Source organism: Centroberyx gerrardi, chromosome 12 (genome assembly GCF_048128805.1).
Source record: "Centroberyx gerrardi isolate f3 chromosome 12, fCenGer3.hap1.cur.20231027, whole genome shotgun sequence".
Lineage (NCBI taxonomy): Eukaryota > Metazoa > Chordata > Actinopteri > Beryciformes > Berycidae > Centroberyx > Centroberyx gerrardi.
The window spans coordinates 23,742,272-23,757,951 of NC_136008.1; the positions used below are offsets into that span (position 1 = coordinate 23,742,272).

Below are 15,680 nucleotides of genomic sequence, written 5' to 3' on the forward strand. Positions count from 1 at the left end.
AGGTTTGGAAGGGAAAAAATCAGAGGAGCAGAGATGAGTAGTGGAGTGTACAGCAGCCAAGTCTTATGATACAGTATAGATCCCTGGTTTGATGATACCCTGGTAGATAAAAATAGAAAAAAAACAACATATTTGCAATAGAAAAACCTTAAGATATTGAGCCCTGGTGTAACTTCCTCCACACTGTAGTAGTGTTACAATAAGAGGGAGGACAGAGCAGAAGAAGGAAGGAAGAGAAAGAGAGAGAATGCTCCTGGTGTAACTCCTCATGTGTTGGAAAAGGAAGTTAAAGAGGTGTGTGTGAGAAAGAAAAGAGTCGATGTCGACAAGAAGGCTCAGCGCTACTCAGCTCGGCCAGAACTCCTTCCCTTTGCTCTCTCAGTACAAGCGAGAGACTAGACAGGAGTAGAGGAGCAGTAGCAGGAAAGCCTGGTGAAAAGACACTCCCTCCACTCTCCTCTCTGCTCCCTCCAGCCTCCTGTGGTGTGATTTCCTGTATATGAGATAGTGACAAATGTGTTTAAAGGAGACCTGCGCTAATTGGCTCAGACTGACCCAGATACCAGGGCCTGTTCATCTGCACAGGCTGTCTTCACACACACACACACACACACACACACACACACACACACACACACACACATGCCCAAATACCCAAAACTTGATAATCAAGATAGAAGTAGTATCACCCATCCCATCCATCCATTACTGTATTGTATCATTTGGTTTTGTGATTGATTGTTGATTAGTTAGATCTAGGTAGGCTCATTCTCTGTACAGTCCTTTGAGACATGCTTGTGATGAAGGACTACAGAAATAAATGAACCTGAACTTGAGCTGAAAGTCTGCACATGAGGCAGATGATAGAAGTATAAGCTGTTGAAAGCCCAGATGAGTTAGTCATGATGAAATGGCATTTTGAGCAGCTTCCTTAATGTGATGTATTTCCCGTTGAATCAGGATATTGGGGCGGGACACAACGCAGGGAGGGATCGTTCAAAAGTGTAAAGCAATGGGATATCAGTTAGGGAGAGAAACACAGTTCTATTTGGTACGTGATGGGGTAACCATTAAAGATGCACTGTTTTCCAGGAAATAAAAGTAATGGGTTTTTGATATAATTGCACAAGAAAATGCAACAAAAATATGTAATTTTTTGCCATTTATTGTTCAATAGGTGTATGGCATGGAAAATGAACTAACAAGGTGAAAAAGTTATTTTCCATTTCATTGTGACTTTAAATTGGATGGCAGTACAGCAGCACAAAAGACCCAGAGGCAGCCGCTGTGTTTGTGTTTGTGTGTGTGTGCGCGCACTTCTGCCTGTGCATTTCAGTTAGTGTGTGTGTTTGTGTGTGTGTTTGTATGCAGAACGCATATTCTTTCGATGCAAGCGTGCGCTCAAGTCAGTGAGAGTGCAAGTGTGTGTGCCGACGCCTGCTCGTGTGTGTGTGGAGCTAACGGGGATGCCTATTGCCTGCCATGGGAATAATTGTTTTCTGACTGTAACTGCTCCGTCAAGGGACCGGCTCCGTCTCGCTGTTTGTTTTCAGCTCTTTCCTGTCAACAGAAAGCTTCCAGAAGACTGTTTGCCGAGCTGTATAATCAAGTTCAGCCACTCACTCACCGGCACAAACAACAAAGGCCGGCGTCTCTTCAAATGGCATCTTTTTTATTTTCACCTGAATAGGTCATTTCAGCGCAATTAAACATCATCCAAAGATGAAACTGATTGCCTTGGGCCTTGCTTTTAACATTAGAGGTCACGTAGGCAGGTCATTGAATGCTTTGTTTATACTGTCAATAGAAGTGCTGTACATGGTCTCAAATCACACAAAAACGTTATATATAATATTATATTATATATTATATTATTATATATGATGAGTAATTATTGTTGTTGATTGTGACAGACACACCACTGACAGACAAAAATCCTATTCATATTATTCCTGGGTATTCTTACATCTGTTGGCTGCTAGACTTCCAGTTATTGTACTAGCAGACAGGATGACACTATCTCCCAGCATAAGCTGAATTGTAATGATATTCAGCTTTTACACTGACTGACATTCAGAGGCCTCTCTCCCTTGTGCAACTGACTAATCGGCTTTGCAAACTCCATTTTTCCTTTTTTGCAGGTCTAGGCAGACTGCATTTAATTGGTGCATTACTCAGTGTCATTGAATAGAGGTTCATGGTTTAGCTAACAATGAAAACAGATACACAGTGAGGCCTTTGTGCAGTAGCTCTATAAAACGATGACAAACGCCATATAAAGCACAGCATGGACATAAATATCCTTAGACCAAAATTACATCTGTTGAGTTGATTAGATAGATGGAGCCCTATTTAACAGCAAAAGACCTGACTGGATTCAATTTTGTGAGGTAAAGCAGAGTTCAGTGATGGCAGGTGTTTCACTGAGGAGGTTGATTTATTGATCCCCCTCAAGTCAGGACATCATTTACATATTTCAGTGCTTAACAACTTATATACTGCATCTTTAAAGTCATTGGAAAACCTCTCTCACCTCTTCTTCTCTGCTGCCTTGCAAATTGATTGTATAAATTAAATGTATTTAACTCTGGTAGCATATTTTGAACTTCTATAGTTTACGAGTGGTCAAACACCAATATTGGCATCTCTTGGTACCAGTAGTCACCACCAGCTTTCATTTTCATTTTGAAATGGGTAAGTCTAGTCTAGTCTACATATCATACTTCCTGCACTTCTACACACAAGGCAAACTTTAGCCAGGTTATGCCATTGCATTGTGGATTCAGGGTTGTCCTTTACAAGAACATGCTTTTGCAAGTTCCTGTTCTCAGTTATCAATATTGCAAGCTAGGAAAAGGGGGAAAATGAATGCCTCTGTTGACAGCAAATCCTCTGTTAATATTAGAGGTTGAACCCCTGTGTAGGTAAGTGTGCTATAAAGTGAAAATGTCCTGCTAAAGGGAAATAACACTAAAAGTAAAGGCCTTTTATCGACCAAAGTGCTTAGAAAACCAAAGAATGAACTAATACAGCATATTAAATTCTGTCTCTCCTCCCCTCCCCCTGCAGGCAGTCGTGGCCCACCAGAGTGGACATGCACCAGGACATAGAGGACAGCCTGGCGGCGTCTTCCATCTCCCACGCCGGGGGTCCCCAGTCCCCGGCCCGCAGCGCTGAGAACCTGCTCAACGGGCATCGCTCCAAGGGCCTGATGGAGCTGGGCCGACGAGAGGAAACCACAGTGACCGACTCCCCAGGACAGCCGGCACAGGTACTGTCGTCCACACCAGAGGGAACCAGCACATTCAGAAGAATTTGTCACAGTTTTTCCAGTTTGCCTTTAGTTCCTTGGATTCCTAAAGGACAGCAGAACACAGCCAGAACCTTTTATAAAGCGTTAAAGTTGTCCACCCAGAGACTCTCCAAGATACTTTAGTGACCTTTAGTGACTTCCTAATGATTTTGGCTGATGTTGTTTTGTCTGGTTCCAGGGAGCCTCTGCTGCCGCCCTGGGCCCTGCTCCTGGGTCAGGCTCTGGGCTCCACAGGACCCCCACACCCTCCACTTCATCCTCATCCTCAGCCAAGCAGCGAACCTGCCTATTCAGGTACAATACATTTAGACTTTGTTTTCAGGTTCTTCACATTATGGGCTGTTGGTCCTTATTTTGTTTAGGTTCTATGTATCAAGTAAGTGTGGTACTCTATTACTGCTGGATCAGATAGAAGTATCTCTTGGGAAGTTTATGATCCAAGGTGTGACTGTACAGTCGGTTCTATTTTTTCTTGCCTTAAGGTCTGAGTTGAAAAGCTATTAGGCTTTTTTTAACTTTCATTTGGATGTAGTAACCAGAAAAATCAAGATAAAAACAAAGGCTACTCATTTCTCAGTGTATTAAAAATGGAAAACACCTTACTGCGTTAAGTGCACACCTTTCAATGAATACTCAGTAGAATCACTATATATAACTTAGAAAGTGTGGCAGGGTATTATTGGAAAAAGAGTGCATGTACTTAATGATCCTACCCTGGAAAAGTAAAGGAAAAGACTGAAATAAAATGTATCAATCTTGTGATTTATTTCTCATTGTCCGTCAGGGTGGAGGAGGATGAGGAGGAGGAGGAAGAGCAGGACCCGTCTCCCCTCCCCACCCAGGTGATCCTGCGGCGTAAGCCCCCCTCCATCACCAACCGCCTCACCTCCAGGAAGAGCGCCCCGGTGCTCAACCAGATCTTCGAGGAGGAGGGTGAGTCCGACGACGACTTCGACATGGACGAGGGCCTGCCGCCGAAACTGAGCCGCCTCAAGATGAACATGGCGGGGAACTCGGCAGCAGCGGCCGCCGCCGCCAGCCTGACCTCCGGCGCCGGTTCTGCGTCATCCCCGGGGCAGACGCAGAAGCGCTACCACCGCCGCAAGAGCCAAGGCCGGGGCTCGTCGTGTTCGAGCTCGGAGACGAGCGACGACGACTCGGAGAGCCACCGCCGGCGCCTGGACAAGGACTCCGGCTTCGGCTACGGCTGGAACCGAAGGGACAGCAGCGAGGGGCCGCCCGGGAGCTCGGGGGGCAACGGGGGAGGCAGCAGCTCAGGGCAGGGCAAGCCCCCCGGGGAGGGAGGCGGCACCTCTGGACCGGACAGGGGGAGTCCTCCTGGAGGGGGCGGGAATGGAGGAGGAGGGGGAGGTCAGGGAGGGGGCGGAGGAGGAGGAGGAGGAGGAGGGGGTAATAAAGGACAAGGCAGCCCCTCTAGTTGTTGTAACAACAGTAGCACTACCAACCCCTCCATTAACTCTTCGTCGCGGTCGTCCCGCACAGCGACCCGCAGCACGGAGCTGGTGGAGAGCCTGAAGCTGATGAGCCTGTGCCTCAGCTCCCAGCTGCAGCACCACCGCGGGGGGCGGGCCAGCCGAGGGGGAGGGGGAGGAGGCGGAGGGAGGTTCATCATAGACCCTCGGAGTCTGTCGGGAGGGAGCGTGAAAATCCAGGAGAAATCCACCTGGAAGATGTGCATCGGCTCCACGGGGAGCCTGGACACCATCACCCTGCCCACCACCGCCCTGCCCCGCACGCACGCCGCCGCGCACCACCACCACCACGCGCACGCGCACGCGCACACGCACCGCAAGGCGGCGCCGCAGGGCTCGCCGGGCGCGCGGGCGGGGCCGGGCGGCAGGGACAGTCACCACAACCTGAGCGGCCTGAAGAACGGCGTGCTCCAACTACCTCTGTGCGAGAAGACCATCTCCGTCAACATCCAGCGGGGCGGAGGCTCCAGGGACGGCCTGCTCTGCACCTCAGCTCCTGCCAGCTGCTGCCAGGTCATCTGAAGCCAACGTCACTGCTGCTCCAACCCACTACATCCCTCTCTGGACCATCAGCCCACCCCCACCTAACATCCTGTTTTTTCCCTCTCTGGTCTCCTGCCCATTTGTATCAACTTCTCAATCCCTTCCCTCAACCCCCTTTTCAGATCATCCCTCCAAACTCACGAAACCCCCCCTTACTCCACTCCAAACCATCAACATGAGCCTACTCGCCCTCTTTCCTCCTCACCACCTCTCTCCACATGATTCATTCGAACACACAACTCCCCCTCTTAACCCTCACTCTTTTCGGTTTCTTCTTTTCGGCTGTAGCAGTTACCTGACCTCACAGCACCTCACCACCAACATCACACCTGCCTTCTGCTGCGTCTTAACCACTCTCAGCACCGCGTTGCTCCGCTTCACCTTACTGTTACTTTGGTTTACTAGCTCCACTGCTTTGCTTCATGTACGTATGAGGTGCATGCTGCTAGGGGTTATTTTGGTTTTCACCTTTTATTAGTGTGTGTGTGTGTGTGTGCGTGTGTGTTTCAGTTTTGTTTTCCTGCTTTGACTTTTTGTTTTTTGCTCCCCAAACCGCGCCTCAAATTCTTTTGAACTCATTTTAGGGTGATGTTGCTTTTGACAACATACAAACATGTGGAGGTATTTGAATAGCGATTTGGGAAAACAGGATGGGAAAAGACCAAATTTTTTCACAACAGGTGGTAGTAGTAGATGGTAGCTAAAAGGGCAAGCACTTCAAAGGAACTATTAGAATTGTTACAGTGATGTAGCTCCCCACTAGCACTGGAAAGTACAGGGCAGCTGAGAGGAGGGGAGGAACGGAGCGGTGGAGGAGGAAAGAGTAGATCTCCATGTCAACACACTCCTGACAAACACCCTTCCCTCTTTCCTTCCAGCCTTCTTTCCCTCTTCTCCTCTGACTTTTGGTCTCCTTTTAATGTCTACCTAGCAGTGTCCTTGGAGAAATCACTGATCAGACAACGGCTGGATTAGATCAAGTGGAGACCTTCATGTGAATGCATACAGGAGGTAGCTTTGACCAATCCAGTCCAGTCGAGATACCTGATTACGACAAGGAAGGGATGAGGAAAGGGTTTGAATTTGAGTGACCTCATTTTTAAAGGTGGAGAGCTCCAGTCTGGACAGTGATTTTTACTCCATATTATACTCAATTATAGACAATCTGTTTTATCTTCTGTTTTTTGTTTTTAATGTATGGAATTAAAAATCAATTTTTACCACAGTGAATACAGCTCTCATGCATTGATTCGCAGGCCCCCCAACAGTCACAACGTACAGTACATTACAACCCCTTTGAATTCGGATAAGTGCCGCTTTACAAAGACAACACATGTTTTTTTTTTTTAGCTTAATAAATGGGACAGCAAGGGAAAGCATGGTGATTCGTCAAAGTCCGTTTCAAGTGCACTCCTCCATGGCAGCATAAATGTATCTTTTCAGGTGATAGTGCACAACACTGTAGCAAATAACGCTCATCATCACATCATCTTCACCAACACGTTTCGAGACACTTTATTCAAGTCATGCCGGGAAATCGTTTGACAATGACAATGTTACTGCTGACCATGTATTTATAAATGGGGTATGTATTTTTTTATGTTTTTAATTTCATATTGCATAACCTGTATGTACAGAGTGATTGTACCGGGCGGAGGGAGACGATGTTTGTCGTTCCTTTATGTCGGCTCTCATAGTAAACTTCTAGGCCTTTTCTGCTCTTCCTCTGCTTTGTTAGCTGTCAGTTAAACAAGTCGGCATGACTCTAAAACTACACATAGGGCCGTGTGGAAATGACAATACCAATACAAAGATCCGCATAATGAGAATCCTCATTGTATGTCAAGAAAGTTCATGTATTTTGATTTGACCTCTGCGAAGTTCCATTTGCACCCACATTGTAAGCTTGACTTTTTTTTTCTTTTTTTTTTTTTTAAATGTGTTGACTTTGTGTTACGATTCTGTCCAGACAGGCAGGCTTGCTTTTAAAGGGTGTTTGTTGAGTATGTATATATGTCGAAAACAAAGGTTTATTTTTAAACTTGGATTTTTTTGAGCGATCTGCTGTTTTAAAATGCTGTGTTGATGCGGGCCCTCGAGTCGAGACGTCAAGTCGATGCCTATGTGAAGTCTCTCATTGGTTAGAACAAACGTGTGTGTGTGTGTGTGTGTGCACGTGCGGGCAACTGCATGTGTTTATACAAGTGTGTGTGTGTGTGTGTGTGTGTGTACCCCGTTAACCTCACTAACAAGGGAGGTTTTCTATTGCGACTCAGTGATTTAGTCAGAACACCTCTGCAGGAGAACAGGCTCATGACTTATTAGCTTTAAAGGACCTGGCCTAGACATGAACGAGAGAACAAATGAAAGAGAGAAACCGGGCGAGGGGAACGGGGAAATACTTTAAGGGCATTGGCAATAAGCTATACAGTATGTTGCAGCTATGTGTACATAAACATTTTTCATTTGTTTCGGGTTTTTTTGTTTCAATTCCAAACCTGTGCAGCCTTAGAACGGCCACATTGGACTGAAAAGAAAAAAAAAGGAGAAAGCTGTCTTTTAAGTATTTTTGTTTTACTCTTTTGTTGTTGTCTTTGAGTTTTCTTTTTAAAAATGAAATGTGTGTAAATAGAGTTGTAAATATGGTGCTCTTTATCTAGAACAGCGGAGTGAACCTTTTGGTGCATAGCTGTACAGTAATATAGCCTTATTATAATTAGTAATATGGGTGTCTCTGAGAAAAATAAAAACGTGTGAGAAAAATGACACGATTCTATTCATAATGTCAAGTCTCTTGACCGTTGTCTTACTCAGCTGTATCCAGGTGAATGACATGTGCATGTGTTTCAATGTTTGACATTATCGCTCCAATGACACTGAGAGGAGAGGAGAGAATCACCCACAGAAACGTTACTGGACCAAAACCAACAGAAGAAGAAAAAAAAGAAAACAAAAAAAAAGATGAGTTTGAAATGACAGAATTATTCAATGTATTATTCTGTAGTTGATACCTGTTGTCAAACGTTACATATAGCTATGGTAATATCCAAAAATAAAATGTTGTGGAAAACTCTGTCTCATACTTGGGTCTTGTGAGTGTTTCTTGCTGGGTTTGGCTCAGACTCGGCGGTGACTCACTGCTGCGTGCAACCAACGATTCTCTGTGGTGGTGGAGGGATAATTTCTCCATGACTGAGCTGAAATTGGAAAAAGATCTTAAATTGATAAAATTCAAATGGGAAGCGCTTTCAGCTTGGTGAACTATACCTCTGGACCTGGAATGAGCATTCTTAGTAGAAAGTAGAGTAGTATTTTGAAGCGATATATGGAAATGAAGTGATTTGGACTCGCTGAACGTTACATGAGTGTATATTCTAAGCGAGAGATAAGACACTCGGCCATCCAGGCAAGAGACTTTAAATATATAAAGCTGTGATCCAGGTCATGGAAGGCGTTGAGAGGCGGTCAGTGGTGATTAACAGGCTACCTGACACCAGAGAGGTTATACTCTTGTGTAACCAAGACGCTTCCACTGGTGCTACATGCAGAGTTTATTCATATCTCCATCTCTCTATGAACTGGTCTCTTTCCTAAAGCTACTGAGCTCTTATGAAGCACCAACCAGGAACACACGGTGAATGTACTTAGGCCGAGGAAGACCAGAACCCCTATGTTAGAGATAGGCAGCTCAGTGTCTAGCATGTTTAGAGCCTCGGGCAATTCCATCCAATAATAGCACACACATAGGAAGAGTCGGACACACACTTCATCTCCTTGTACATGGATTTATTTGAGCCAAGGGTTGCAGAGTGGATCGCTTGCTTTGGTTTCATCCTGATTTCCCCCCTACAACAGTTTCAATACATCTGGTAACATTGTAAATACCAGCAGTGTGTGTGTGTGTGTGTGTGTGTGTATAAAACAAAGTTGCGGGTAGGCATCACGTTTCAAGGCACCATGGGGTGTTATAAGAGTGCATGGTCTAAAGTCAAATAACTTACAATTCATTCTCTGACACATTGGAAGCACTAGTGGAGTAACAGCGACACTGTGTCATTAATACAATATTACAGATCATATATTTCTGAATCAGACAATACTCTGGTTGTGTTTAACATGCAAAGACAAGGGACAGTCCACTAATCAGTATTCATCTTGGAGTGCAGAATTGTACCAGGATTCCTGAGAAGAAGAAAACCTGTTTGACGCCCTGCACTGTGCAAGCAGCTTCAATAAAAAGATAGATACTGGCAATTGTTCTACTTTGATTTAACCCAGTGGTGTAGTGGTAGCTGGAGGCGGATACACTGCTGCGGTGGAGTGTGTTTACTGTGTGTACTCCATCATCCTGTGTACTTCGCTAGTAATTATGTTAATGGGTGGGTGTGCTTTAAATGCCTGAAAAACGGGCATACTGTCTAATGCATAATCCTTTAACTACACTACTGATTAAACCCCGAGCAAAAGTGACTTCAGTGGCTGACAAACAGAATATATTACAAGGAAAAACTACTTTGTCTTGGATGTATGATCAATATTTGCATACAGTATATATAATATAGTACGTATACAGCATTCTCTTAGGATTCGAACACCTCTGAGCATTTCTTAGCAGGGTATAGATCAGTTCTCACCATTGCCAGCAATAAGAAGCCAACTTTCTGTCGCCTCCGACTGTCTGTGATCACTTGTTTTGTGTTTCAACAGAACGTATAGTACAATAATTGACATATCTTTCTGTTTCTGCTGTCAGATAGACGCTCGACTATAAAAAAAGTGATTTGATCGAGGGTCACAAAATGTTAACTGGCGGTAATTTCTGTGCTGTTAGCATTTTGTGACTCGAGCTCAAATCACTTTGTTATAGTCGTGTAGCCATCTGACCACAGAAACAGAAAGATATGTCAATGACAACCCCTGTATTGTGTTATAAGCTTTATTGAAACACAAAATGAGTGATCACAGACAGTTAGAGGTGACAGAAAGTTCTTAACATTGCTGGCAGCGGTGAGAACCGATCGACACCCTGCAGAAGCACGTCAGCCATGTTTGTGAAAAAAGGTCTACAGCCCGCAAATGTAACACTTGGACAGTTTACCCTCAAATAAAGCCTGATTACAGTACATTCGATTTAGAGACCAATAGAATACATTTGGTGCACAGCTATGCTCTTAAAACAGTGGTCTGCTGAGGACAACACTGTATTCCTCTATTGCTAGCAACAGTAACTGGGACGCTCGCTTAATGTTTCAGTGAAGATATTGCAAATACAGCACACCGCTACATGAAAACTCAGCAACAGCAAACATCTCATACTCTCAAGAATAACCATCTTTTAAATCCTGTTTGACGACTTTTTGTCTTAATACATATATGCATGGGTAAGCCGCGCCTCGGAGCGAGGCGGTGTAAACAACAGTCTGACTTTGTTTAAACCGTGTGAAACTGTTCTCGACGGCGGATCAGTATCTGTAGGGCGCTCCTCTCCTCTCCCCCTCACTGGGCAGCCTTACTGAGCTCCGTGGCTTCAAGCATTTTCTGAAACACAAAAGGAGAAAACAACAGCGGATGAATGTTTGTTTTGATACGAGAAGGTGCAGTGCAGTTGGGAAGCAATTTGAGGGGGAAAGGGGGAAAAGGGTTGGCATCCTTCTTGCTTTGCTCACTGTAAATTTTATGGAGAAAAAAAAGGAGCAGACACAAAACTATTTCCCATCACCCTCCTGGCTACGTGTGAACAAAACACCCAGGCCATGAATGTTATTTAGAATGTGATAGTGTACAGGCAACTGTATCTGGGTACTACAAACCTATTCCATTCTGCCGGTCCCGCCGGCGGGTCCATCATTACAAACGCATGTTAAATGGTCAAGCTTTATTCAAACCCACAGAACTTTATTTTAAATTCTAGTTAAGATCCCAAAGTTTCCAAAGATACCAAATATGTCCTGCTGAATTACAGGGAAATATGTATAAAATTATGCACATCATCAACACATCATCAGATTTTTTTCCATTTAATGTAATGGTGCAGCCATAAAAGATGGAGTCTTGGTTTGAATATTTCACTCAATGTAAGTCTGCTATAGCTTCAGTGAAACATTGGAAAAATGTGACCTTGATTGCTACCTAAGGGGAAATTTAAGGGGAGAGAAGGAGGAGTTAAGGGGTTAAGAATCTTCTGGCACTGGAAATGTAACAGAGATGGAGAAAGGTTTTTGTTAAATAAACTGTCTGATGAAAATCTCCTCTCCTGTGAGAGGAACTCAACATGGCCACAAAGTAAAAAAAAAAATGGTACAACATTGACGGATATTTCAGTTGACAAGAAACACGGGGAAAAAATCCATAATATGCATGATTAATAATGATGGTTTTTTTTTTTTGTTTTTCTTCTTCATTTCTCAAAGCCTGAGCACAAGCCGCCCCCCTAAGGATGTTGTGGAAGAAGTCATGTAAAGAAAGGAGAAAAGTTGTAAACAACGGTGTGCCGCCCGCTGCTACCTGTGTCATAAGACGCCCAGAGGCAGAGTCTTCTTCTTCTCTCCTCCCCCTCCCTCCCTCCCCAAAATGACATTACATGTCGGGCGGAGAGGGGAACCAGAGCTTTTAAAACAGCATTACATCTCTCTCCGCGGGGGCCTGGAGAGTCTCAGCCAGATCGAGTTAGTCGGGGAGCGGCGGCGGTGTTTACTCGGCTCTCTGGGGTGATGCGGGGACCTTGGAACGACGGCGAGGTATTGTGCGGGAGCGCTCCGCTGACGGCGCGTATCTTGCCGCCGACCCTCGATCGGCGGCGGAAAACCTTGATCCGATACGCCGCTGATCTGATCTGTTTTTCATGGCTGTCCAAACAGGAGAGATTTTTTTTTTCTGCCCCCGTCAAGGTTAGACAGTAATGGAAAGGCCACATCTGTGTCACATAGGTGTAAAAAAAAAAAAAAAAATAGAAAAAAAAGATGGGATTTGAAGTGGATGTGTGAATGGAAGTGCTGTACAGGCGGTCTGCCGTTCTCATTTTCACCCCCAGTGCAGACCGCCGCAGTCGGGCCGTGATGCGACTGCGACAGCTCCTGATTGCTGCTTAATAAATTGCGGGTCCAAGACTTTGCATCGAAGAAACCTCCATCGTCCCTAGACAGTTATCTTGGCTGAGTTACATTTTAATCAATTAATTCCTCCGTGCCTCCGGCGAGAGGCAGAGCCAGCAAATTACATTCGGGGGGGGGGGGGGGGTTCAGATGCGTTGGACGTTATTAAGGTTCCCGTCCCGCGGACTGATCCGCGGCGGGGGTTTCTGCTGAGGCAGGCGTTTAGATCCAGCGCTGATTCTTCAGGGGCAGCAGAAGAGTTAAATACATGTGGACTCCCCCAGGAACAGAGAGGAGAGATTAATTCTTTTCAGCAGTGAGTGGAAAGACTGGATCCTTCCTCTGGAGGGGAAGCAAATGAAAGAAAATATGTTAAAACGTCTGAACAGACAAAGAAAAGAAACTCAAACTTCATCAGCAGAAAATCCAAGGAACAAGACCGTCACAGTGCTGGACTCACTGTTTGATTGACAGGTGATCTCTGGGAAGTGCAAAAAAAACAACAGTGGATTACCCCTTTAAAGAGCTGGACTGGCAGCTACACCAGCTCCATTAGCCCACATTCAAATGAGGGCAGTGAAATTTCCACCACTATCAGTCTTCCTGTATGTTGCAGGAAGACGTCCCCCCCCCCCCACCCCCCGCCCCCCCCCCATGCTGTCCTCGGGGCCTCGTCTCTCGGGCCGATGCCCCTGGTCCACCAGAGTCTGGCGAACATGTCCGGCTAATTGTCCTGATATGTCAGTATTGATCAGAGGAGAGGGGAAGCAGCGCTGTGGCACAGAGCTTCATACGAGCTTATTTGATCTATCAGACACACGCAAACACACACACACACACACACACACACACACACAAAGCAAGGTCTAGGCTCTTATTCAACCCTCAGGGGTTTGGAGGCTACTCATTGTGTTGATGGTACACTGTACGAGGGTTATTAAGGCTACAGGGTAGACAATAAAAGTCATTCTCTGTCAGGCCAGTGTGTGTAAGTGTGTGTGTGTGTGTGTTACAACACCCACCTGACTTGTCACAATCTGTACTGTGGTTGTGAAGAAGTGTATGTGTGTACGTGTGTGTGTGTGTGTGTGTGTGTGTGTGTACATGCAAGCGACATATTATGTGACTGTAATGACTTGTCACAATCTGTGCTGCAGTCACGAAGTCATGAAGTGTGTGTGTATGTGCTCCTCGTACATGCATGTGACATATTACACTGCCGGACTGTAATGGCTTGCCACAATCTGTGCTGTAGTCATGAAGTGGTGTGTGTGTGTGTGTGTGTATGTGTATACTGTGCTCTAGTCGTCTAGTCCTGACCTGCCCCGCTCGCTCCTGTGGGGCAGCAGGCAGCCGAATTCATCCCTGTCAGAGCAATGTGTTAGCTGCTGCTGACTCTGCACGACATGCCTCTGATAGAGGGTGCAGGGCTAAGATTTAACATCCAGCACCCCATGCACACACACACACACACACACACACACAGAACCACAGCCCTCTATCTAAAATCGCTGCTATTTCTAGCTGCATTAGGCAGGATTTTTATGTAAAAACACCCCCGTCTTTTAAGCCCGCATCACTAAGTGGGGCTGCGATAGAGAAGAGCGTCCCATCCCCCCTGGTTGAGACGCTGTAGATTTGACCTATTTGTCTAAATTATTATTATTATTCTTTTGATGTCAGGGATGATCACTGGCGGGAAATCATCTCGGTGCACCGGAAGTGTCTGCTGTTCAGAGCCTGACTGGCTAGTGAACTCAGGGTCACGCTACGGACGGATCTCCTGTTTTGCCCGTTCAACTGCTGTGACTGATCTGGCCAGATGCAGACGGCAGTGCGGAGCAAGGTGACTTGGAGCTGCAGAAGCTCAGCCAAGAAAGTCACTTGACCGTCGGATCAAGCGTCTCCTGTGGGAAACTGAGATCTGCTTACAAGCTCTCCTTACCACTCTATCCTACATGCCCTGTCTGTCAGTCAGTCTGTCAGTCAGTCTGTATGTGTTTGCATTACTGGTGCTCCGATAGGATTTTTTTTGGTGACCACTGAGGACTTAATTTCAACACTGATATGAGTACATTTTATCCGGCTACATTATTATTCTATAGAAAGACATGGGGGGAAAAAAGCAGCATGTTGCATTTTAATCTAATCAAATCCTGCTGTCTAATTTTGTGATGTAATTCATAGATAAAGATCATTTTCAGCATCATCAAATCCTAGAATGCTGTCGTACTTGCAGGGAAACGCCTACCTTGCGCATGTTAAACAGCTCAAACTGTACCTGTACGGTTGATTTAGCCTCTCAGCCCATCTTCTGTTCCAAATTTACATTCATGAAGCGTCTCCCCACTTATTTGTTTGGCAGCCTACTTCAATTATTGTATCTGTATTCCTGTTAACCTGATGTACCTGTATAACTGCCATTTCAGTTTACGGGTGTGTTCACACCAAGCATGTTTGCAACAATTTATTCAAGCTCTGGAGCGTTTAGTTGGGTTCATTTGGCAAGGTGAGAACAATGAAAGTTGAACTCGCAATAACCGCGCTGAATCATGCAGGTGTCAGTCCTCTTCCAAGAGAACTGCGGTGAGGTTTGTTAGGAGTGAGAACGCAATCCAAACCACAGGATATGACAGGATATGACCCCAAAAATACAAGGTTTAAGGATGTATTCAGATGGATGTTGACATCTGATAGCCAGCAGTTACTCATGCTTGGAAAGCCAAGCAAAACAAATTGAAGAAGGGCAAACCATCCTTCATGTGTTCTTAACTGGTCTGAACACCAGAGAAGGTAAATTACGGCAAAGAGCACAGACAAGTCCATCATGTTAATCTTAAAGTCTGGAACTGGATCTGTTTTGACTCCCCAACGCCAAAAATCTCTAACCTGGCGGGACTACAGGTTACCAAAATTCTCCAATAAATGAGCTACTTGTGAGTCCATGTGCCTTTTGTTTATGAGCTCTGGTTCACTTGTAATTAGGTGGCGTGAACCTAAACGAACCAAATATGCAACAAAGTAAGCTTTTCCACTGCGGATAGGACCAAAGAAAACAAACTGTATGTGTGATCTCATCTCACCCTATCTCTCCCGTCTATCCTCTGTCTCCGTCTACTTCAGTCTTCAGTATCCAACTGTCTGTCTGACTGTTGGCTTGGAGCACCTGTCTAACTACCTTCATTTAGTTCTTATTCTGTCTCATTCTGTCTCCCTGTCTGTCTGAGGCCATGGGCAAAG

At 45.3% G+C, this 15,680-nt stretch overlaps 2 protein-coding genes across 3 annotated transcripts in view; one reads left to right on the plus strand and one right to left on the minus strand.

Annotated features, from left to right (window-relative positions):
* snrka (SNF related kinase a) overlaps positions 1 to 8,431 on the plus strand; it is a 52,066-nt gene extending 43,635 nt beyond the window's left edge. For both annotated transcript variants that reach the window (XM_071911770.2, XM_071911771.2), the window contains exons 6-8: positions 3,070 to 3,271; positions 3,492 to 3,607; positions 4,098 to 8,431. In XM_071911770.2, the coding sequence (XP_071767871.2) occupies positions 3,070 to 3,271; positions 3,492 to 3,607; positions 4,098 to 5,328 (1,549 nt within the window). In that variant the 3' untranslated portion in view covers positions 5,329 to 8,431. The remainder of the gene's footprint in view (positions 1 to 3,069; positions 3,272 to 3,491; positions 3,608 to 4,097) is intronic.
* A 687-nt stretch (positions 8,432 to 9,118) lies between these two features.
* Positions 9,119 to 15,680, minus strand: part of ano10a (anoctamin 10a) — a 28,482-nt gene continuing 21,920 nt past the window's right edge. The window contains exon 14 of the mRNA XM_071911772.2: positions 9,119 to 10,887. Within this exon, the coding sequence (XP_071767873.1) occupies positions 10,846 to 10,887 (42 nt within the window). The 3' untranslated portion in view covers positions 9,119 to 10,845. The remainder of the gene's footprint in view (positions 10,888 to 15,680) is intronic.